The sequence below is a fragment of the Pan paniscus genome, chromosome 20 (genome assembly GCF_029289425.2).
Source record: "Pan paniscus chromosome 20, NHGRI_mPanPan1-v2.0_pri, whole genome shotgun sequence".
NCBI classification, from domain to species: Eukaryota; Metazoa; Chordata; class Mammalia; order Primates; family Hominidae; genus Pan; species Pan paniscus.
Genome location: NC_073269.2, coordinates 55,302,501 through 55,325,182, shown reverse-complemented (window position 1 = coordinate 55,325,182; position 22,682 = coordinate 55,302,501). Strand labels below are relative to the sequence as shown.

General features: G+C 48.4%; 1 protein-coding gene across 13 annotated transcripts in view; it reads right to left on the bottom strand.

Moving 5' to 3' along the window:
- The window catches only part of TRPM4 (transient receptor potential cation channel subfamily M member 4), a 55,973-nt gene that overhangs the window by 2,973 nt on the left and 30,318 nt on the right, over window positions 1–22,682 (bottom strand). For 10 of the 13 annotated variants that reach the window (XR_010110913.1, XR_010110915.1, XM_063600486.1 and 7 more), the window contains 8 exons: window positions 19,583–19,712; window positions 19,249–19,394; window positions 18,023–18,135; window positions 17,573–17,650; window positions 11,971–12,405; window positions 8,438–8,570; window positions 8,085–8,259; window positions 6,740–6,917 (listed from right to left, as the gene is read on the bottom strand). Coding sequence is in view for 8 of the 13 variants with exons in the window: in XM_063600486.1 (XP_063456556.1) it covers window positions 6,740–6,917; window positions 8,085–8,259; window positions 8,438–8,570; window positions 11,971–12,405; window positions 17,573–17,650; window positions 18,023–18,135; window positions 19,249–19,394; window positions 19,583–19,712 (1,388 nt within the window). In the remaining 5 variants the exon portion in view is untranslated. Of the gene's footprint in view, window positions 1–5,398; window positions 5,512–6,739; window positions 6,918–8,084; window positions 8,260–8,437; window positions 8,571–11,970; window positions 12,406–17,572; window positions 17,651–18,022; window positions 18,136–19,248; window positions 19,395–19,582; window positions 19,713–22,682 lie in introns of those variants that run through there. The other 3 variants (XR_010110916.1, XM_063600488.1, XR_010110914.1) reach the window with 2 other exon arrangements.

Below are 22,682 nucleotides of genomic sequence, written 5' to 3'. Positions count from 1 at the left end.
ATTCTCTTGCCTCAGCCTCCCGAGTAGCTGGGACTACAGGCACCCACCATCACGCTCAGCTAATTTTTTGTATTTTTAGTAAAGATGGGGTTTCACCATGTGTGGGCGGCAAGCCACCCAGGTGCCAAGGCAAGAGACCGAGGGCACGAGCTGTTCCAGTGTAATAAAACATATAAAATAACAAGAGTTATACTAGATATAGATCATAGATATGATTATATATGAATATCAATCATTAGTTTGTAGCAATTACTCTTTATTTCAATAGTATAATAATCCTTGCTTTACAATCATAACCTAGGAAAAACCAAGCCATACAGAGATAGGAGCTGAAGGGGCACGGTGAGAAGTGACCAGAAGACAAGAATGTGAGCCTTCTGTTATTCCTGGACAGGGCCACCAGAGGGCTCCTTGGTCTAGCGGTAATGCCAGCATCTGGGAAGATTCCCGTTACCAAGTGGACCGTGGTCTAGAGGTAGCGTCAGTGCCAAGGAAAAGCACCCACTACTTAGCAGACCGGGAAAGGGAGTCTCCCTTTCCCCGGGGGAGTTTAGAGAAGACTCTGCTCCACCACCTCTTGAGGAGGGCCTGACATCAGTCAGGCCCGCCCGCAGTTATCCGGAGGCCTAACCGTCTCCCTGTGATGCTGTGCTTCAGCGGTCACACTCCTGTTTCACTTTCATGTTCCACTCTGTACAGCTGGCTCTGCCCTCTAGATAGCAGTAGCAAAATTAGTGAAAGTATTAAAGTATTAAAGTCTTTGATCTTTCTTTAAAGAGCATAGAAGAAATAATGATGTAAGCTGTCCTCTCTCTCTCCGCCTTGGCTACCTAACAGGGAAGGGCCCCCGTCCAGTGGACATGTGACTCACGTGACCTTATCAATCATTGGAGATGACTCACACTCTTTACCCTGCCCCTTTTGCTTTGTATCCAATAAATAACAGCGCAGCCAGGCATTCGGGGCCACTATCGGTCTCCACGTCTTGGTGGTAGTGGTCCCCCAGGCCCAGCTGTCTTTTCTTTGATCTCTTTGTCTTGTGTCTTCATTTCTACAATCTCTGGTCTCCGCACACGGGGAGAAAAACCCACAGACCTTGTAGGGCTGGCCCCTACAACCATGTTAGCCAGGATCGTCTCGATCTCCTGACCTCATGATCTGCCCACCTCAGCCTCCCAAAGTGCTGGGATTGCAGGCGTGAGCCACCATGCATGGCTTTTTTTTTTTTTTTTTTTTTTTTGAGACAAGGTTTCACTCTGTTGGTGGCACAATCATGGCGGTGGTGAAATCATGGCTCACTGAAGCCACAGCCTTGACCTCCTGGGCTCAAGCCTTCCTCCCACCTCAGCCTCTTGAGTAGCTGGGACTACAGGCATGCACCACCATGCCTGGCAAATTTTTTATTTTTTTATTGAGATAGGGTCTCACTATGTTGCCCAGGTCGGTCTTGAACTCCTGGCCTCAAGTGATCCTCCCACTTTGGCTCCCTAAAGTATTGTGATTGCAGGCATAAGCCACCATGCATCATAATTTTTAAAAATCATAAACTAGGAATAGAAATAAACATTCTCAACATGAGAAAAGGTACTTCTGAAAAACCCACAGCTACTGTCATACCCAATGGTGAAAGAGTGAAAGCTTTCTGCCTAAGATCAGGGACAAGACAAGGATGTCCACTTTTACCACTGCTATTCCACATTGTGCTGGAAGTTCTGGCTAGAACAATTAAACAAGAAAAAAAAATAAAAGGCATCCAAATTGGAAAGGAAGAAGTAAAAATATCTCTATTCACAGATGACATGATCCTATATATAGGAAATGCCAGAGAATCACAAGAAAGCTTCTAGGGCTGCAGATTCAGCAAAGTTGCAGGGTACAAGATCACACAAAAATCAGTTGTGTTTCTACACACCCGCAATGAACAATCCAAAAAGGAAATTAAGAAAGCAATTCCACTTACAACAGTATCTAAACGTTAAGCACCTAGGAATAAAGTTAACCAAAAGGGTAAACAATTTGTAGCCTGAAAACTACCAAATACTGCTGGAAAAGCATTAAAAAGAACACCTAGATGAAATATCAATACTACCTGAAGCAGTCTACAGATTCAACGCAATCCCTATGAAAATTCCAACAACTGGCCGGGCGCGGTGGCTCACACCTGTAATCCCAGCACTTTGGGAGGCCAAGGCGGGCGGATCACCTGAGGTCGGGAGTTCGAGACCAGCCTGACCAACATGGAGAAACCCCGTCTCTACTAAAAATACAAAATTAGCCGGGCGTGGTGGCACATGCCTATAACCCAGCTACTCAGGAGGCTGAGGCAGGAGAATCGCTTGAGCCCGGGAGGCAGAGGTTGTGGTGAGCTGAGATCACGCCATTGCACTCCAGCCTGGGCAACAAGAGTGAAACTCTGTCTCAAAAAAAAGAAAAAAAAAAAAAAAAGGAAAAAAAAAGAAAATTCCAACAACCATTTTGATAGACATGGAAACTCTGATCTTTAAGTTCATATAGAATTGCAGGAGGCCCAGAATAGCCAAAACAATCTTGAAAAATAACAAAGGAGACTCATACTTCCAATGTCAAAATTTGCTACAAACCTACAGTAATCAACACTGTGTGGGCTAGACATGGTGGCTCACGCCTGTAATCCCAGCACCTTGGAAAGCCGAGGCAGATCACCTGAGGTCAGGAGTTCAAGACTAGCCTGGCCAACATGGTGAAACCCTGTCTCTACCAAAAATACAAAAAAATTAGCCGGGCGTGGTAGCAGGTGCCTGTAATCCCAGCTACTCAGGAGGCTGAGTTAGGAGAATCGTTTGAATCCAGGATGCGGATGTTGCAGTGAGCAGAGATCGTGCCACTGCAATCCCGCCTGGGTGACAAGAGCGAGACTCCGTCTCAAAAAAAACCCAAAAAACTGTGTGGTACTGGCATAAGGATAGACACAATCCAGTGGAATAGAATTGAAAGTCCAGAAATAAACTCATAAATCTATGAGTGTCATGCATTGAATTGTATCCCACTAAAGATATGTTGAAGTCTGGCCGGGTCCAGTGGCTCACGGCTGTAATCCCAGCACTTTGGGAGGCCGAGGCAGGTGCATCACCTGAGGTCAGGAGTTTGAGATCAGCCTGGGCAACATGGTGAAACCCCGTCCCTACTAAAAATACAAAAATTAGCTGTGTATAGTGGCGGGCACCTATAATCCCAGCTACTTGGGAGGCTGAGGCAGGAGAATCCCTTGAACCCAGGAGGTGGAGGTTGCAGTGGGCCGAGATCACGCCATTGCACTCCAGCCTGGGTGACAGAGCAAGACTCTGTCTCAAAAAAAAAAAAAAAAAAAAAAAATTTGAAGTCATAACCCATAGTGCCTCAGAATGAGACCTTTTTAAATTTTTTATTTATGAAATATGTGGCTTTATTTGGAAATAGAGTTTACACATGTGATCAAGTTAAAATGAAGTTATTAGCATGGTCCCTAATCCAATTTAAGTAACATTTTATTAAAAGGGGAAATTTGGAAGATGAAAGCAGAAGTTTCAATGATGCAACTAGAAGCCAAAGATGGCCAGCAAAGCACTAGACGTGACAGGAGGGGCATGGAACAGACTCTCCCCGACATCCCTCAGAAGAAAACAGCTTGGTGGATGCCTTGATTTTGGACCTCTAGCATCCAGAATTGTGAGACAATTTCTGTGATTTAAAGCCACACAGTTTTTGGTACTCTGGCAGCCCTAAGAAACTAATACAATAGGTCCAGCACAGGGGCTCGTGCCTATAATCCCAGCACTTTGGAAGGCCAAGGCAAGAGGACTGCTTGAGCCCAGGGGTTCAAGATCAGCCTGGGCAATATAGTAAGACCCCATCTCTGAAAAAAAAAAAAACAACCAAAGCCAATGAAATTTTATATTTTCTCAGCAAAAATCATGCCAACAAGAAAGGAAGCAAACAGAGAGACCTAACATAGGATGAAAAAGGAGTTTCATTAAAAAAAAAAAAATAGCCGCTGGGCACGGTGGCTCATGCCTGTAATCCCAGCACTTTGGGATCCAGCCGAGATGGGTGGATCACAAGGTCAGGGGATCGAGACCATCCTGGATAACATGGTGAAACCCCGTTTCTACTAAAAATAAATAAATAAAATAAAAGTAAAAAAAAACAAACAAAAAAAAAAAAACAAGCCAGGTATGGTGGCACGTAACTGTAGTCCCAGCTACTTGGGAGGCTGAGGTGGGAGGATCACTTGAGCCCAGGAGGTTGAGGCTGCAGGTGTGAAGTGGTATCTCATTTCTGGTGTTTTGGTAGAGACAGCAGCCTCGCTATGTTGCCCAGGCTGGTCTCGAACTCTTGTGCTCAAGCAATCCTCCCACCTCAGCCCCCCAAAGTGCTGGGATTACAGGCATGAGCCCCTACACCCAGCTGGATGACTATAATTTTTACAAAAGGAAAATAACAAGTGTTGGCTATGATGTGGAGAAATTAAAACCCTCATACACTGCTGGTGAGAATGGAAAATGGTGCAGCTGCTGTGGAAACCAGTTTGGTGGTTTCTCAAAAAGCTATACATAGAATTACCACATGACCGAGGAATTCCACTTTGAGATACACACCCAAAGGAAATAAAAACAAGGATTCAAATAGATACTTCCATGCCAATGTTCCAACAAACATTAGTCACAATAGCCAAAAGGCAGAAAGAACCCAAGTGTTCATCAACAGATGAGCGGGTACATCAAATGTGGTCTACTTTTTTTGAGATGGAGTCTCGCTCTGTTGCCCAGGCTGGAGTGCAGTGGCACGATCTTGGCTCACTGTAGCCTCCACCTCCTGGGTTCAAGCGACTCTCGTGCCTGGGCCTCCCAAGTAGCTGGAATTACAGACATGAGCCCGGCTAATTTTTGTATTTTTAGTAAAAAGGGGGTCTTGCCATGTTGGCCAGGCTGGTCTCGAACTCCTGACCTCAGGTGATCCACCCACCTAGGCCTCCCAAAGTGCTGGGATTACAGGCATGAGCCACCACGCTGGGCCCAAATGTGGTCTATTTGTACAATAGAATATTACTCATTCATAAAACGGAATGAATGAAGTTCTGATGCACACTACAACATGGATGAGCCTTGAAAACATGCTCAGTAAAATCAGCCAGACACCAAAAGACAAATATCGCATAATTCCACTTACATGAAACATCTAGACTAAATCCATAGAGACAGAAAATACACTGGAGGTTACTAAGACCTGTGGGGAGGGGAAGTGGGGAGTTGCTGTTTCATGGGGACACACTTTCTGTTCTGGGTGATAGAACGTATTGAAAATAGATAGTGGTGATGGTTGGAGAGTACTGTAAATGTAATTAATGTCACTGACTTGTACACTTAAAAATGGTAAAAATCACCTCCGGCTGCGGTGGCTCATGTCTGTAATTCCAGCACTCTGGGAGGCCAAGGCGGGCGGATCACAAGGTCAGAAGATCGAAACCATCCTGGCTAACACGGTGAAACCCCATCTCTACTAAAAATACAAAAAATTAGCCAGGTGTGGTGGCGCACGCCTGTACTCCTAGCTACTTGGGAGGCTGAGGCAGGAGAATCGCTTGAACCTGGGAGGTGGAGGTTGCAGTAAGCTGAGATTGCACCATTGCACTCCAGCCTGGGCGACAGAGCGAGACTCCATCTCAAAAAAAGGCTGGGCGCGGTGGCTCACGCCTGTAATCCTAGCACTTTGGGAGGCCAAGGCGGGTGGATCACGAGGTCAGGAGATTGAGACCATCCGGGTTAACATGGTGAAACTCCGTCTCTACTAAAAATACAAAAAAATTAGCTGGGCGTGGTGGCGGGCACCTGTAGTCCCAGCTACTCAGGAGGCTGAGGTAGGAGAATGGCGTGAACCCGGGTGGCGGAGCTTGCAGTGAGCTGAGATTGTGAGATCGTGCCACTGCACTCTAGCCTGGGTGACACAGCGAGACTCCGTCAAAAAAAAAAAAAAAAAAAAAAAAAGAAATAAAAATGGAAAATTTTATATAATTTTACCACAATAAAAAACAAAGTTGGCTGGGCGCGATGGCTCACACCTGTAATCCCAACACTTTGGGAGGCTGAGGTGGGCCAATCACTTGAGGTCAAGAGTTCAAGACCAACATGTTGAAACCCTGTCTCTACTACAAATACAAAAAATTAACTGGGTGTGGGGGAGTGGGAAGTGGAGGTTGCGGTGAGCTGAGAACTTGCCACTACACTCCAGCCTAGGTGACAGATTATCCCAGCACTTTGGGAGGCTGAGGAGGGAGGATCACTTGAGTCCAGGAGCTCGAGACTAGCATGGACAACATAGTGAGACCCCTCTCTCCAAAAATTTTTTTAAATTAGGCAGTCCTGCTGGCCTGGCTAATTTTAAGTAGTCCCAGCTACTTATGGGGCTAAGGCAGGAGGATTGCTTGAGTCCAGGAGGTCGAGGCTGCAGTAAGCTACGATCACATCACCACACTCTAGCCTTGGCGACAGAGTGAGACCCTGTCTCAAAAAAATACAAATAAGGAAGTTCAACCTGGGCTCAGGGAGAGGATCAGTCCAAAGTCCAAGTTACAAGCAGGGTCCGGTTGGGTTTGGGGAGAAGGCAGCATTAGATTGGATCAGAGTTCAGAGACTAAAAACAGAATTCATTAGACGGGGTTCAAGAGTCATGAGAGGGCCACGGGTCATGCTGGGTGGGGTCAGATCAGAGAGCAGTCAGGCCTCACCTGAACATGGCAATGAGCAAGTTGACCAGCAGGATGTTGGCCACGAGCAGGAAGATGACGAGGAGCAGCACCACCAGCCAGTTGGCATACTGGGAGACGCAGGTGCCCGCCTGGGCCCCAGGAGGGTGTGCCCAGAAGCCGGGCTCCGACGAGCAGTTGCTGTGCTCCATGAGGGCCACTGTGAAGAGAGATATTCAGAGATGGGGTGAGGGGGACAGAGACCTAAGAAAGACAGGAAGACTGCCGGGCGCGGTGGCTCACGCCTGTAATCCCAGCACTTTGGGAGGCTGAGATGGCCGGATCACCTGAGGTCGGGAGTTTGAGACCAGCCTGACCAATGTGATGAAACCCCATCTCTACTAAAAACACAAAACTGTTAGCCAGGCGTGGTGGCACGTGCCTGTAGTCCCAGCTACTCGGGAGGCTGAGATAGGAGAATCGCTTTGATCTGGGAGGTGGAGGTTGCAGTGAGCTGAGATCGTGCCATTGCACTCCAGCCTGGGCAACAAGAGCAAAACTCCATGTAAAAAGTAAAGTACAGGTTCCTCTTCAAAGACTTTCCTCCCCATCTAATTAACAATAAATAGTAACTTCTCTTAGAAACAAAATTTATTCAAACACCTGTGCTAACATTCTTAAATATCTACTAGCCATAAAAAATAAATCAATGTACTTTATGTTCTTAGCTCCCACAATTTAGCCTAAATATTTGCCCTGACATACTTATACTGGTTCAAGCAAGCATTAGGTCATAGCCTGTTCCTCTTCCTTATTTAAAAGTGTTTTTACCTTTCTCAGCATTCCACAAGTCACTTCCCCCTTCCTTTGTTCTCCTCTGCCTTCGCTTCTTTTAAAAACTTCTAAGTTACTCGCCAATCAAGACAAATACAAAATGTAAAGTCCGGTTCCAGCCAATAAAAACCAGACACAGCAGTAAAATAGACGCGTCAGGTTATAAATGACCCTATCTCCTTTGTTCCGTGTACTCTCATGACAAAACTGCTGGCGAGTGTACCCTTTCTACAAAAAATAAAAATGGCTTTACTAAAAAAATTAAATTAATGTTCAAGTACTATTTCTTTACGACACCACAAAATAAACATTTCTAACATCCATCTCAAAAAAAAAAGAAAAGAAAAAAGAAAGACAGAAAGACAGACGGGGTGGGGTAGGCAGAGACCCAGAGAGATGATGATGGGGAATATAGGGTATCACTCAGAGATCCAGAGAAAGAGGGAGACAGAGACTCAGAGAGACAGATATTTTCTTAGAGCCAGGAGGACAGAGACCCAGGGAGCGGGGACAGAGACTCAGAGGAAGGCTGTCAGGCCGTCATCCCCCCTACCGTCCATGTCCTCCTGGGGGATCTGCCCGAAGATCTGCAGGTAGGGACGGTAGAAGACGCGGCGCAGGATACTTGGGAAGTCACTGTCCCGTGGCCTCAGGAGCCCCTCCGTGGCCACGCCATAGGCCACCAGCCACACGCCGAGGAAGAAGAGGAAGAAGAACACGTCCTTCATCTGTGGGGAGATGTGGCTGCGTCTGGCCCCGCCCTTTCCTACTCTGGCCCCACCCCTATATCCCAAAAACACGCCCCATTGCTCCCCAAAGTCACGCCCCTTCTCCACGGACCACTCCCTCCCTGGCCCCACCCCTTTCCCTATGTCCCCGTCCACTTCGGCCCCGCCCCTGCCTCACCATCTTGCTCACGATGACGATCTTGGGCCCCAGCTGTTTGTTGACCGTGAAGATGTGAAGCAGCCGCACCGTGAAAACCATGAAGTCGATGCAGAGGACAGTGCGGCCCAGGTGGTACAAACCCGGGGTCAGCCTGGGGTGTGGGGAGATGCCACAAGGGTCAAGTGTCACAAGACGCCAAGGAAAATGGAAGTCTTCCCAAAGCCATCCTTCAGAGGAAGCTGCAGCCTCCACCGGGCAGGACCAGGACCCTCCCAGTCACCCGGGGTTTACTCAAATTTATTCAGTGCCAAGCTGGTCCATGCAGGGCCCTGGCACCCATTTTTAAAATGGCTGCGCCTATTAAGTAATGACTGAATGAACGATGGCCTTAGCAAAGAGCTGGTCCCTGTAAGAATCAAGCTGGAAAAACTGCCGGAATATCTGTCCAACCTATAAAAGGCAAAACATAGAGTCCTTACAAACTAATACGCAAAAGGAAGGAAGCCAGATAAAGGATACCACGTACAATTCACAGAGGACGTTCAAACGGCCAGTAAACATCAATAATTCCTATGGGGAAAATAAAAATTCTACCCCTATTTTGCATCCTCATGTACTTAAACTTTGGATGGATTAAAAACCTAGTGTATGGACAGACGCGGTGGCTCACGCCTGTAATCCCAGCACTTTGGGAGGCCGAGGCAGGCTCAAAAAAAAAAAAAAAAAAAAAGAAAAGAAACATACAAAAGTGAAAGTGAAAAGACAAGCCACAGACTTCGAGAAGATATGAAGATATTAAGACGAACAAAACTACCGAGGATTAGGATCCAGAGTATAAGGAGTATATACATTTATACATATACAAATCAATGAACCCCAATTAAAAAAAAGGGAGGGTGGCCGGTCGCGGTGGCTCACGCCTGTAATCCTAGCACTTTGGGAGGCCGAGGCGGGCGGATCACGGGGTCAGGAGATCGAGAACATCTTGGCTAACACGGTGAAACCCCGTCTCTACTACAAAATACAAAAAATTAGCCGGGCGTGGAGGCAGGCACCTGTAGTCCCAGCTACTCAGTAGGCTGAGGCAGGAGAATGGCGTGAACCCGGGAGGCGGAGGTTGCAGTGAGCCGAGATCGCGCCACTGCACTCCAGCCTGGGCTACGGAGCGAGACTCCGTCTCAAAAACAAAAACAAAAACCAAAACAAAAAAAACAACGGGGCACAAGGACATATGGCCATTAAGCTTAGGAAAAGATGTCCAACCTACCTGGTAGTCAAGAGTGCATAAATTATAACAAGGAGAGGTCATGTTTACCCATTAAATTGGCAAATTTTTTTTCAGTTAAATTGAGAGCTACATTTTAGAGTGAAAGTATCAGGCATTGTCGAGCATGGCCTCAAGGGGGCACTCTCTTACCCTGATGGCAGGTGTGGAAATGAGTGAAGCTACTTAGAAGGAAATCTATCCATGTCAAAAATAAATGTACCCTTTGACCCATAAACTTTACATCTGGGATGTAAACTTTTATTATTTTGGAATAATAAAAAAACAGAAGGCTGAGCATAGTAGCTCACGCCTGTAATCCCAGCACTTTGAGAGGCCAAGGTGGGAGGATTGTTTGAGCCCAGGAGTTTGAGACCAGCCTTGGCAACAGAGTGAGACCCTGTCTCTATTTAAAACAAAAAAAGAAAGAAAGAGAGAACCTAAATGTCCATCTAGAGGGAACTGGCGAAACAAAGGATGATTCATCCATTCAATTCTGGAGATGATTAGACATTTCTCCCTTTTTTTTTTTTTTTTTTTTCTGACAGAGTTTTGCTCTTTTCACCCAGGCTAGAGTGCAGTGGCGTGATCTTGGCTCACTGCAACCTCCGCCTCCCAGGTTCAGGCAATTATCCTGCCTCAGCCTCCCGAGTAGCTGGGATTACAGGCGCCTGCCACCATGCCCGGCTAATTTTTTGTATTTTTAGTAGAGATGGGGTTTCACCATGTTGGGCAGGCTGGTCTCAAACTCCTGATCTCAGGTGATCCACCCGCCTCGGCCTCCCAAAGTGCTGGGATTACAGGCGTGAGCCACCACGCCAGGCCCATTTCTCCCTTTTAAGCTGAGATCTTTCCATTTTTCACCTGGAAAGTGGTAGGCTTGATAAACTGTCCAAAATATCGCTGGCAATCCTAGAGCATGGTAGCATATGGCCTTAGCCCTTTCATCTCAAAAGTCACTTTATACAAAATACAACAAATTACAAACAGAAGTATTAGTGTTCTGCAAAACTCTCATATCTTGCTCCCTGCTTGAATAAATTATTTATGTTGAATCACTTTGTAACACTGCTAACATAGCTTAGAGGAAGCCTGCGTCTCAGCGTGTCTACTGGGAAAAGCTTGAGTAGGGATCATCACTGTCATCACTGTCAACCATTCAGGATGTGTCAGGTCCCTTGTAAACAGTCACCAGGTTGTTGGCCAGGCACGGTGACCCACATCTGTAATCTCAGCACTTTCAGAGGCTAAGGCCAGTGGATCACTTGAGGCCAAGAGTTCAAGACCAGCCTGGTCAATATGGCAAAGCCCCATCTCTACAAAAAAAATACAAAAAAAATTTAGCTAGGTGTAGTGGCGTATGCCTGTAATCCCAGCTACTCACGAGGCTGAGGCAAGAGAATCGCTTGAACCCAGGAGGTGGAGGTTGCAGTGAGCCAAGATCGTACCACTGCACTCCAGTCTGGGCGACACAGCGGAACTCTGGCTCAAAAACAAAAAAAAAAAAAAAGAAAGAAAGAAAGAAAGAAAATAAAGAAAACAAAAACAAACAAACAAAAAACCAGTCACCAGGTTGTATCCACAAACTTTTCTGTTTGCTCTCCTCAAAAGGAGGAGTATCCTAATGCAGGATACTCCATAATGCAGGCAGGGCAAGGGTTAAACCCTTAGCTTGGAGGGATGGAAGGAAGCATAGAAGGAAGGAAGGAAGGAAGGAGGGAGGGAGGCAGAGGGGCAGAGGAGAGAGGGAGAGAGAGAGAAAGAAAAGAGAAAAAGAAAAAGAAAGGAAAAGAAAAGAGAAATAAAGAAAAGAAAGAGAGAGAAAGAAAGAAAGAAAGAAAGAAAGAAAGAAAGAAAGAAAGAAAGAAAGAAAGAAAGAAAGAAAGAGGAAAGAAAGAAAAAGTCGGGGGCAGGAGGGCAAGGGGCCTGGGACCAACGAGCTATGTGGAGGAAGAGAAGGGAGGAGGTGAGGTTGGCACCCAGGTCGGGGCGCTCCCATAAATATCTGCTAACCTTCAGACCTAGCAATAAATAGCAGCACAGGCTGAGTGGCGGACAGTGGGGTTTTCTCCTGAATCCTGCCGTCCCTGAAGCCAGATCTCCAGGTGCCAGCCAATTACCCTGGGGCAATCGTCATGCCCGACTTTCCTAAGAGGGGTTCTCAATCAGCAGGGTTGGCTTGACCTGCTGCCCAGCTGCGGGGAAGCCGGGAGTGGAGACCCTGGGAGTGGGCAGGAAGGATGAGAGGTGGCCAGGGGCCAGAGTTCCAAGGCCCCGGGGCACTCACCGGCAGCCCACGCCCAGGAGGAAGCAGGTGAGAGCCACTAGGTCGCACTGGTTCCAGCTGTCGGCGAGGTAGAGGCGCAGGCGCTGGCTCAGTGAGGCATGGCCAGGCCCGGGGCCCCCGCTGGCGAGGCTGCCCCCGCCTCCGCTCAGGCCCTGGCGCAGCTCCTCGCACAGCAGCGTGAAAGCCCAGAAATAGAGCAGCAGCTCCAGGGAGCCGGGCGGCGCCGGCCGGAAATCCACGAGCAGCACCCGCGAGAAAAGCAGCAGGAACAGCAGGTAGCTGACCACGTTGCCCATGAAGATGGTCACCGGCGCGCCCCAGAAGTGGAACCAGCGGCGTAGGCACCGGCGCCCCCCGCAGCGGCCCCCGCAGCAACCCGGACGGCCCGACTGGCGCGGGACCCCCAGCGGCGTCTTCTCGGCTGGGTCCGCCGTCCTGTGGGGAAGAGAAGAGAAGGGAGGAGGCCTCACTCTGACCTCTGAGTCCTGATCTCCACCATCATCGAGACTTTTGGCTTGGCACATCTCACCCTGCCTGACCCGAAACTCAGTCTGCCCAGAGCTAATTTCTTGGGTTTTGACTCTTGTATCTAACCTCTGACCTCTGAAATCTCCCGTCAAGAGGTGGATTGATCGCTTGAGCCGAGGAGTTGGAGACCAGCCTGGCCAACATGGCAAAACCTCATCTGTACAAAAAATATTTTAAAAATATACCCGGATCGGGCGCGGTGGCTCACGCCTGTAATCGCAGCACTTTGGGAGTTAAGGCGGGCAGATCACCTGAGGTAGGGAGTTCGAGACCAGCCTGGCCAACATGGTGAAACCCTGTCTCTACTAAAAATACAAAAATTAGCCGGGTCTGGTGGCGCTTGCCTGTAGTCCCAGATACTCGGGAGGCTGAGGCGGGAGAATCGCTTGAACCCGGGAGGCGGAGGTTGCAATGCACTGCAGCCTAGGCGACAGAGTGAGACTCTGTCTCAAAAATAATAATAATAATAAAATAAATAAAAATAAAAATTTAGCCAGTAGTAGGGGCAAGCACCTGTAGTCCCAGCTACTGGGGAGGCTGAAATGGGAGGATCACTTGAGTACAGGAGGCCCAGGCTGCAGTCAGCCATGAACATGCCACTGCACTCCAGCTTGGGCAATAGAGTGAGACCCTGTCTAAAAAAAAAAAAAAAAAAATTAAAGTAGAAACAGGCTGGGCGCGCTAGCTCACGCTTGTAATCCCAGCATTTGGGGAGGCTGAGGCAGGCAGATCAGCTGAGGTCGGGAGTTCGAGACCAGCCTGACCAACATGGAGAAACCCCGTCTCTACTAAAAATACAAAATTAGCCTGGCGTGGTGGCACATGCCTGTAATCCCAGCTACTTGACAGGCTGATGCAGGAGAATCGCTTGAACCCGGGAGGCGGAGGTTGTGGTGAACCGAGATCGCGCCATTGACTCCAGCCTGGGCAACGAGAGCAAAACTCCGTCTCAAAAAATAAAAAAATAAAGAAGAAGAAGAAAAGACCATAGAGTGCATGGCTCCACTTATGTGAAGTATGCAAAACAGGCGAACCCAGAGACAGCAGGTACATGAATGGTGGCCTAGGGCTGGGAAAACGAAAAGCAGTGCTAAGCATGTACAGAGTTTCTTGTTGGAGTGATGACAATATTTGAAAATGAATTGTGGAAATGATTTCACAATTCTGTGAGTACACCAAGAAGCACTGAATTGTATACCTTAAGTAGGTGAACTGTATGATATGTGGATTACAGCTCAATAAAGCTGCCATTTAAAAAAAAAAGAAAAAAAAGTGAGGCTGGGCGTGGTAGCTCAAGCCTGAAATCCCAGCACTTTGGGAAGCCGAGGTGGGAAGATCACTTAAGCCCTCGAATTTGAGACCAGACTGGGCAACATGGCGAAACCCCATCTCTACAAAAAATATAAAAATTAGCCGAGCATAGCATGCATCTGTAGCTACTTGGGAGGCTGAGGTGGGAGGATGGCTTAGCCTGGGAGGTTGAGGGTGCAGTAAGCCATGATCGCGCCACTGCTCTCCAGCCTGAGTGACAGATCAAGACCCTGTCTCAAAGAAGAAGAAAGAAGGAGAAGGAGAAGGAGTAGGAGGATGAAGAGAAGGCAGAGGAGCAGGAGGAGGAGCAGGAGCAGGAGAAGGAGGATGAGGAGAAGGCGGAGGAGCAGGAGCAGGAGGATGAGGAGGAGGAAGAGGAGAAGGAGGATGAGGAGGAGAAGGAGGATGAAGAGGAGAAGGAGGAGGAGGAAGAGGAGAAGGAGGATGAGGAGGAGAAGGAGGATGAAGAGGAGAAGGAGGATGAGGAGGAGGAAGAGGAGAAGGAGGATGAGGAGGAGAAGGAGGATGAAGAGGAGAAGTAGGATGAGGAGAAGGCGGAGGAGCAGGAGCAGGAGGAGGATGAGGAGGAAGAGAAAGAGGATGAGGAGAAGGAGGAAGAGGAGGAGGATGAGTAGGAAGAGGAGGAGGATGAGTAGGAAGAGGAGGAGAAGGAGGAGGAGGATGAAGAGGAGGAGGACGAGGAGGAGAAGGAGGAGGAGGAGGAGGAGAATAGTGAAAGCTACAGAAACTAAGAACTCCTAGAGAAAGAGGGTCAGATGCAGAGAGGACAGCAAGCTCCCTACTGACAGAGAAAACCATCATGGTATTTCACAGTTCTCCTTCTGCAGAATCCTGGTAAGAAGGGAGAGCGGTGGGTCAGAAGGCTTCCCCCATATCTGCCATCTTGAATCACCTCCAGCCAGGCCACACGCAGGTTCCTGGGCTCAGCCCCAGCCTCTCAGGGAGGGATCTTGGGATCTGTCCTTCAACAGAGCTCTCAGTGGGGGGGCTTTCCACAGGGGTTGAGAGCACAGATTCAGGTACAAGAGGATCTGGGATCAAATCTCGGCTCTACCATTTACCAACCACATGATCTGAGGCAAGTGACTGAATGACTCCATTATTTCACCTGCGAAATGAGAATAATTATAGGCCCTATTGCATTGGGTTGTTGGAATTAAACGAACTGATTTCCGGCCGGGTGCGGTGGCTCATGCTTGTAATCCCAGCACTTTGGGAGGCCGAGGCGGGCGGATCACGAGGTCAGGAGATCGAGACCATCCTGGCTAACACGGGGAAACCCCAGCTCTACTAAAAATACAAAAAAATTAGCCGGGCGTGGTGGCGGGCACCTGTAGTCCCAGCTACTCAGGAGGCTGAGGCAGGAGAATGGCGTGAACCCGGGAGGAGGAGCTTGCAGTGAGCCGAGATCATGCCACTGCACTCCAGCCTGGGCGACAGAGTAAGACTCCATCTCAAAAAAAAAAAAAACCAACTGATTTTCAAAAGAACTGAGCACAGTAGTTGCTCATTGTACATGTTTCATAACATCAGCTGTTATCAAGGTCGTCATCATCATCACATGTGCAGATGAGAAATTGCTAGGGAAGGACCTCAGACACTGGGGCCTTCTATCAACCTTTCTCAGTGGTCCAAATGTTTATCTTAGTTTTTCCCTTCTCTCTTGATACATATTTTGTTCTTTTTTTTATTTTTTGACATTTATTTTTAGTTCAGAGGTACATGTGCAGGTTTGTTAGGTAGGTAAATTTGTGTCATGGGGGTTTGTTGTACTAGTACCCACTAGTTATTTTTCCTGGTCCTCTCCCTCGCCCTACCCTCTGTCCTCCAATAGGCCCCAATGTGTGTTGTTTCACTCTGTGTGTCCATGTGTTCTCATCATTTAGTTCTTACTTATAAGTGAGAACATGGGGTATTTGGTTTTCTGTTCCTGTTAGTTTGTTATGGATAATGGCCTCCAGCTCCAACCATGTCACTGCAAAGGAAATGATCTCATTCTTTTTTATGGCTACAGATAAATATTTTGTATCCTCTCTACATTGTCTTAAAAAACTATATATAGGCCAGGCATGGTGGCTCATGCCTGTAATCCCAGCATTTTGGGAGGCTGAGGTGGACAGATCACAAAGTCAGGAGATGGGGAGCATCCTGGCCAACATGGTGAAACCCCGTCTCTACTAAAAATACAAAAAAATTAGCTGGGCGTGGTGGCAGGTGACTGTAATCCCAGCTACTTGAGAGGCTGAGGCAGGAGAATCGCTTGAACTCAGGAGGCGGAGGTTGCAGTGAGATGAGATCGCGGCACCGCACTCCTGCCTGGCGACAGAGCAAGACTCCGCCTCAAAAACAACAACAAAAAAAGAAGTTTGATAAATATTCTATTTCATTTGCTTAGGCCTGATTTTTAAAATACCTTAACGGCAACCATAGCATAGTGATTAAAAGCAGGGGCCTTGGGGCCACGAACAAAATAGGTGAAAAATCCCTCAATGAACTGATTCCGCTTGCTACAGAGGGATGGAAGTATGTGTAGCATGAAGAAAATCAATTTCTAGTGATGGCCTCTTTGATGGCAGAACCAAATCTTGAGCCAAGCCTTGAGCTTGGCACTTGGGAAGCTTCCTCAGTATCTCAGTCCCTGATGGGACGTGTGATATAGTTTGGATGTTTGTCCCTTCCAAATCTCACATTGAAATGTAATCCCTGGGCCAGGCATGGTGGCTCACGCCTGTAATCCCAGTACTTTGGGAGGCTGAGGCGGGTGGATCACAAGGTCAGGAGTTCAAGACCAGCCTGGCCAATGTGATGAAACCCTGTCACTACTAAAAGTACAAAAGTTAGCCAGGTGTGGTGGTGGGCTCCTGTAATCCCAGCTATTCGGGAGGCTGAGGCAGGAGAATCGCTTGAACCCAGGAGGCGGAGATCACACCACTGCACTCCAGCCTGGTCAACAGAGCGAGACTCCATTTCAAAAAAGAAAGAAAGAAATGTAATCCCTGGCTGGGCCTGGTGGCTCACACCTGTAATCCCAGCACTTTGGGAGGCCAAAGTGCGCGGATCACTTGAGGTCAGGAGGTTGACACCAGCCTGGCCAACATGGTGAAATCCTGACTCTACTTTAAAGATACAAAAATTAGCTGGGCGTAGTGGCATGCACTTCTACTCCCACCTACTTGGGAAGCTGAGGCAGGCTGATCAGGAACCCAGGAAACAGAGGCTGCAGTGAGCCAAGATTGTACCACTGCACTCCAGCCTGGGCAACTGAGGGAGACTCCATATCAAAAAAAAAAAAAAAAAAAAGAAAAAAAGAACAAAGAAATGTAATCCCTAATGTTGGAGGTGGGGCCTGGGGGAAGTGTTTGGGTCCTGGTGGTGGGTCCCTCACAAATGGCTTAGCACCATCCCTTTGGAGACTTTTTGCTCAATTAGTTCACATGAGATCTATGTGGCACCCCCTACTCCTGCTTCTGCTCTCGCCATGTGATACACTGGCTCCTCCCTCACTTTCTGCCATGAGTGGAAGCTTCCTGAGGGCTCACCAGCCGCAGATGCCAGCACTATGCTTCCTGTACAACCTGCAGAACCATGAGCCAATGAAACCTCTTTTCTTTATAAATTACTCAGTCTCAGGTATAGCAACTTTGTAGCAACTCAAGAGGGGACTAACACAACGTGGAACTGGCACATGTCCTGAACTGCCCAGGGTGTCCCCACCTCACACAGTGCTGGAGGCTCCACTCACCCGACAGGCCCTTCCCCATTAATGACACTATCCATGTCAAACTCTAGCTCCTCCCGTGTGGGCTCCTCTTCTGATTTCCTAGCAAGGGGGGAAGCACAGAGCAAGAAATGAGGGGAAGAGAAGGTGGAGAGGCATTCTCCAGCAAAACTCAAACTTCTTCACCCGGAGACATGGCAGAGGGACAGAGAGGTGGTCTCCTAAAGTCACCCCAAAGGGACCTTCCCCCAGAGCCATGGCCAGAAAGGCAGAGTAACTGCCACTAGAGATACCACAGGGAGGATCCCCCCAAAACTCACCTCCCACAGCACTCCCTTAGTGGAGGGACAGAGAGTCCCATTCCTAGGGAAGGGACACAATGGGCCGATGAGGGAAGAAAGGTGGGCAGAGGGGGCAGGAAGGAGAAACTGAGCACCCCGCCCCCATCCCCACCACTCACCCCAGGGTACTGACCTGAAGGTGATGAGGCGGGTGTAGATGAGTGGAGGGCAAAAGAAGGAGAGAACCAGGGCCCAGATGGGTGTAGTGCTGGCCATATCTCCCCACCACTTCTGTGTCAGCAGAGACTGTGGGGGGTGGGAAGGGTTAGGATCCAAATCTCCCCCACAGCCCTGTCCCTAAGACGCCCAGCAAGGGTTGGACCGCGGCTCCAGAGTACAGAGCAAGTGCCCAATGTCACAGCCACAACTATTGAGGTAGGGAAACGGTGGTGAAAGGCAAAGACAACTTAGGCCAGGTTTTGGCAGTAAACAGTCAACACTTAAATTGACGCCATATGGCAGATACAGGGCTAAGCACTTTATGTAGATTAGTCCACCGAACCCTTGACACATAAGGGGGTGGGTACTAGTATCTCCTCCTTGGTACAAATGAGGCACAGAGAGGTTAAGGAAATGGCCCAAAGAAACACAGCTTGTATGTGGTAGAGCTGGAATCCATGAGTTTAACCACTATCCACAGCAAGGGACTCTGGGTAGCTGTTTGAAATGTCAGCCAAACCATTCCAACAGATGAGGATGGGACTTCCTGTTGGGCACAACTTCCTGTACTGAAGTGGGACTCGGAGCCCCTGTCAGATTTAAACTAAAAATATTGATAATGTTTCCAAAATGTCAACTTGTCAGGATCGGAGAGACTGTGGGAGCAAGTTGGGCTTCCCAAGGGAGATGCTTTCCTATAGGAAGGGTGAGATTTCCTAGACCAAAGTTTGTTTATGTCCAAAAAAAAAAGGTAATTGTTCAGTGAGGCCATTCTAACTGCTGAAAACTGAAACTAGGGACCTCTAAAGGAAGTGGAAAGGACTTCCTGTGGATGCCGTAGGACTTCCTGTGGATGAGCTAGGACTTCCTTTGAAAGAAATGGACTCTTCCCTGAAAGCGGGAAGGACTTCCAAGGTTAAAGGTGGAATTTCCTGATAGGGTCACAAGGAGTTTCTCTATCTGGAGTGGAACTTTTTAGGAAGATGGGCTTTGCCGTGGGAAGGTTGGCTTTTGGTGGAAGGGAGCGGGGCTTTTTATGGGAAGAGCAGCCTTTCTGAGAGAGAAGAGAGACTTTCTGGGGAATCTCCAGGGAGAGTGGCTGGTCAAGACCATAGATGTTCCCAATGGCAGGGGCTCATCCCCATACTTCCTAGAGTCCACTTGGAGACTGTTTGGGATGTTGGTGTCGCAGATACTCACCTGTACCCCATCCTGGGCAAAGAAGGCACGGGCGTCAGCTTGCATGGCCAGCTGGAGGCATGTGGCATCCCCCCAGAGCGGGCAACGACGGAGGAGGAGGCGGGCAGCCCTCACCTCACTGCTGCGATAGCACTCGCCAAAGAGGTCTGGGGCAGAGGAGTTAGTTATGTGACAGGGATGGGAAGGAGTAGGGTGAGGGTGTGAAGGGAGAGGTAAGGGAATTTAAGGGGATGGCGCAGGGATATGTGAGGAGTGCGGGTGAGGAGTGCGGAGTTGCACATCCCCCTCTGGCGGCAGCCCCCGTCCCTGCTCCCAGGCACCTTGCCCCACGCACCAACGCCCATCCCCTCAAACTTGAACGCCAGGTCTTTCCTCCGAGCTGCCTCCTCAGCGTCAGGCTCCAGGCGTGCCATCACCCGGAGCAGCAAACAGGCCCCAAGAGCTGAGGAAACTGCATTGGAACCCTGGAGAGACAAAGAGGGCACGGATGCGTCAAAGAGGATTCATAGAGGGGGAGAAAGCCTGAAGTCAAGGGAAGGGACAGAGTCAGAGGTCAGAAACTAACTGGGGTCATCAGAGGCCAAGGATGAAGTAATGTTTGGAGATGGATCTGGAAGAAACTGAAAGTCAGTTGAAAATGCCAGAAGTCAGGTGGTTCAGAGACCAGGGATGCAAGTCAGGGGCTGGGCTGCAGTTAGAATGAATTCAGCAGTCACAGACAGGTCAAGAAGCAGTTGCAGGCTGGGTAAAGTGGCTCACGACTGTAATCCCAGCACGTTGGGAGGCTGAAGCGAAACCACCTTTGCAAAAATGATAACTGAGGAAATTATGACAATGAAAGAAATCAGACCTAACCGACTCCATCTTGCTTCTAACCCTTAAGCTGTCCTCGCTCATTCCTGGGCATAGGCTGAACTAACTTTGGGAAGGAATTCTGTTCATGGTTTGACTCTGAAATGAAATTGATAATAGCCCTTTCCCCAAAGACCCCCTTCTTGCCTGGGGACCAGTCTACCTTTGCAGGACTAACAAATTAGCTACAAGATTAGAAATTAAGCTTAGGGGTCACGCAGCCTCTGGCTCCCCCGATTGCTCCTGGGGATAACATCATTACTGTAACACCTAAGATGAGTGCTTGAGATAGTCTGCAGACCCTGCACTGGATGGGTCAGCTGACACCTCCCAGACTGTAGTCTGGCTCAACCAGTTCTGCCATCCCACCCAGGAATAGAAAACAGCAAGAAAAACCTCACTTCCAAACCCTGTGATTCCATCTCCAACCTGACCAATCAGCACTCCCCACTTCCCAAGCCTCTACCCACCAAATTATCTTTAAAAGCTCTGATCCCTGAATCCTCGAGGAGACTGATTTGAGTGATAATAAAACTGAGGTCTCTTGCACAGCTGGCTCTGCGCGAATTACTCTTTCTCCATTACAATTTCTCTGTTTTGATAAATCGGCTCTGTCTAGGCAGCGGGCAAGGTGAACCCATTGGGTGGTTACAAATGAGGAGGATTGCTTGAGCCCAGGAATTCAAGACCAGCCAGGCAACATAGTGAGACTCCATCTCTACAAATTTTTTTTTTTTTTTTTTAGTTAGCCAGGCGTGGTGGTCTGCTTCTGTAGTCCCAGCTACTAGGGAAGCTGAGGTAGGAGGATCGAATGAGCCCAGTAGGTTGAGGCTGCAGTGAGCCATGGTCATGCCACTGCACTCCAGCCTGGATGACTGAGGAAGACCCTGTCTCTAACAATGAAATTTTTAAAAGCACTTGGAGAGGTGACCAAAAATGCCAGTGTAGGGAACGTCAAAACTTCATCCCTCCACAAAAGCAATCAATAGCTATCAAAAACTGTCAGAATCAACTTTTCTAGAATTCTGGAATCTAATTGAAAACTTATTTAAAAAACAAGAAAATGCTTAATGAAGAGACCACTAAATTTCAGTAAGAGGGTACTGTGACATTTTAACCTACCCACTTACTATCCCCAGCTCCCCAGTTCAGTGGCAACCTTGAAGACAAAGACACACATTCCTGGTGTGGGTCGCTAGTACTAGAGGGAGCAATTCAGACTTACCCTCCAGAATTGTGGTTGTGTGTGTGGCCCTATCTGGTGGCTCCCTGAAGCAACAGCTCAAGGACTTGACTTTGCTTCACCTGCCTTAGAGCTTTCCCCAGAGAAAAAGTGGCTTTCCAGGCAGTGTGTGTTAAAATCTTTTTTTTTTTTTTCTTGAGACGGAGTTTCACTCTTGTTGCCCAGGCTGGAGTGCAATGCTGCAATCTCAGCCCACCACAACCTCTACCTCCTAGGTTCAAGCAATTCTCCTGCCTCAGCCTACCGAGTAGCTGGAATTAGAGATATGCGCCACCATGCCAGGCTAATTTTTTGTACTTTTAGTAGAGATAGGGTTTCTCCATGTTGGTCAGGCTGGTCTCGAACTCCTGACCTCAGGCGATCCACCTGCCTCGGCCTCCCAAAGTGCTGGGATTACAGGCGTGAGCCACTGTGCCCGGCCTGTTAAAATCTTTTAAAGGCAAATGAATTAACCACATCCATCTGAGGCAAGGAATCACAGTAGAGGCAGTAATAGATACACTAAGCATCTTGGGAAGAAAGAGGCCATGAAAGGAAATACTTGGAGGGAATAAGGGCTTTGAAAATCTTCCTTGTGTACCAGGAAATCCAGACGGCTAGATGCATGACTAGGGCTAGAGGCGTGCTCAGAAAATACCAGAGAAAACCTGAAGCTCTTACATCTGGCTGAACTTTAGGCTCTGCACAAGCAGGAAGTGAAGACTAAAGCAGAATTGTAAACAGCTTGGCTAAGTATTGAAAGACTGCTTCAATATACAGCCATGGTGGGCGTCGCTCACGCCTCTAATCCCAGCACTTACAGGGAGTTTCTTGTTGTATTTGCTTCTGTGGTTCTAGGCATTTAAGGATATCTCTGTCAAGTCACCAGCAGACCACTAAGCTAACAGAAGAGGGGCTTCCATGGCCACACATGCAAAGAATACAGACTTTCCAAAAAAGGTTTAGAGAAGTCACTAAACAGGGCAGGCGCGGTGGCTCACGCCTGTAATCCTAACACTTCAGGAGGCCGAGGCGGGTGGATCACCTGAGGTCAGGAGTTTGAGACCAGCCTGGCTAACATGGTGAAACCCCGTCTCTATGAAAAATACAAAAATTAGCTGAGTGTGGTGGCACACACCTGTAATCCCAGCTACTTGGGAGGCTGAGGCAGGAGAATCACTTAAACCTGGGAGGTGGAGCTTGCAGTGAGCCGAGATTGCACCACTGTACTCTAGCCTGGGCCACAGAGTGAGACTCCATCCCCCATCCCCCCCAAAAAAAAAGAAAAAGAAAAAAGAAAAGTCACTAAACAAACAACAATGACCCACAATGAGCAGCAGCCACAACAAACCCTGGAGGG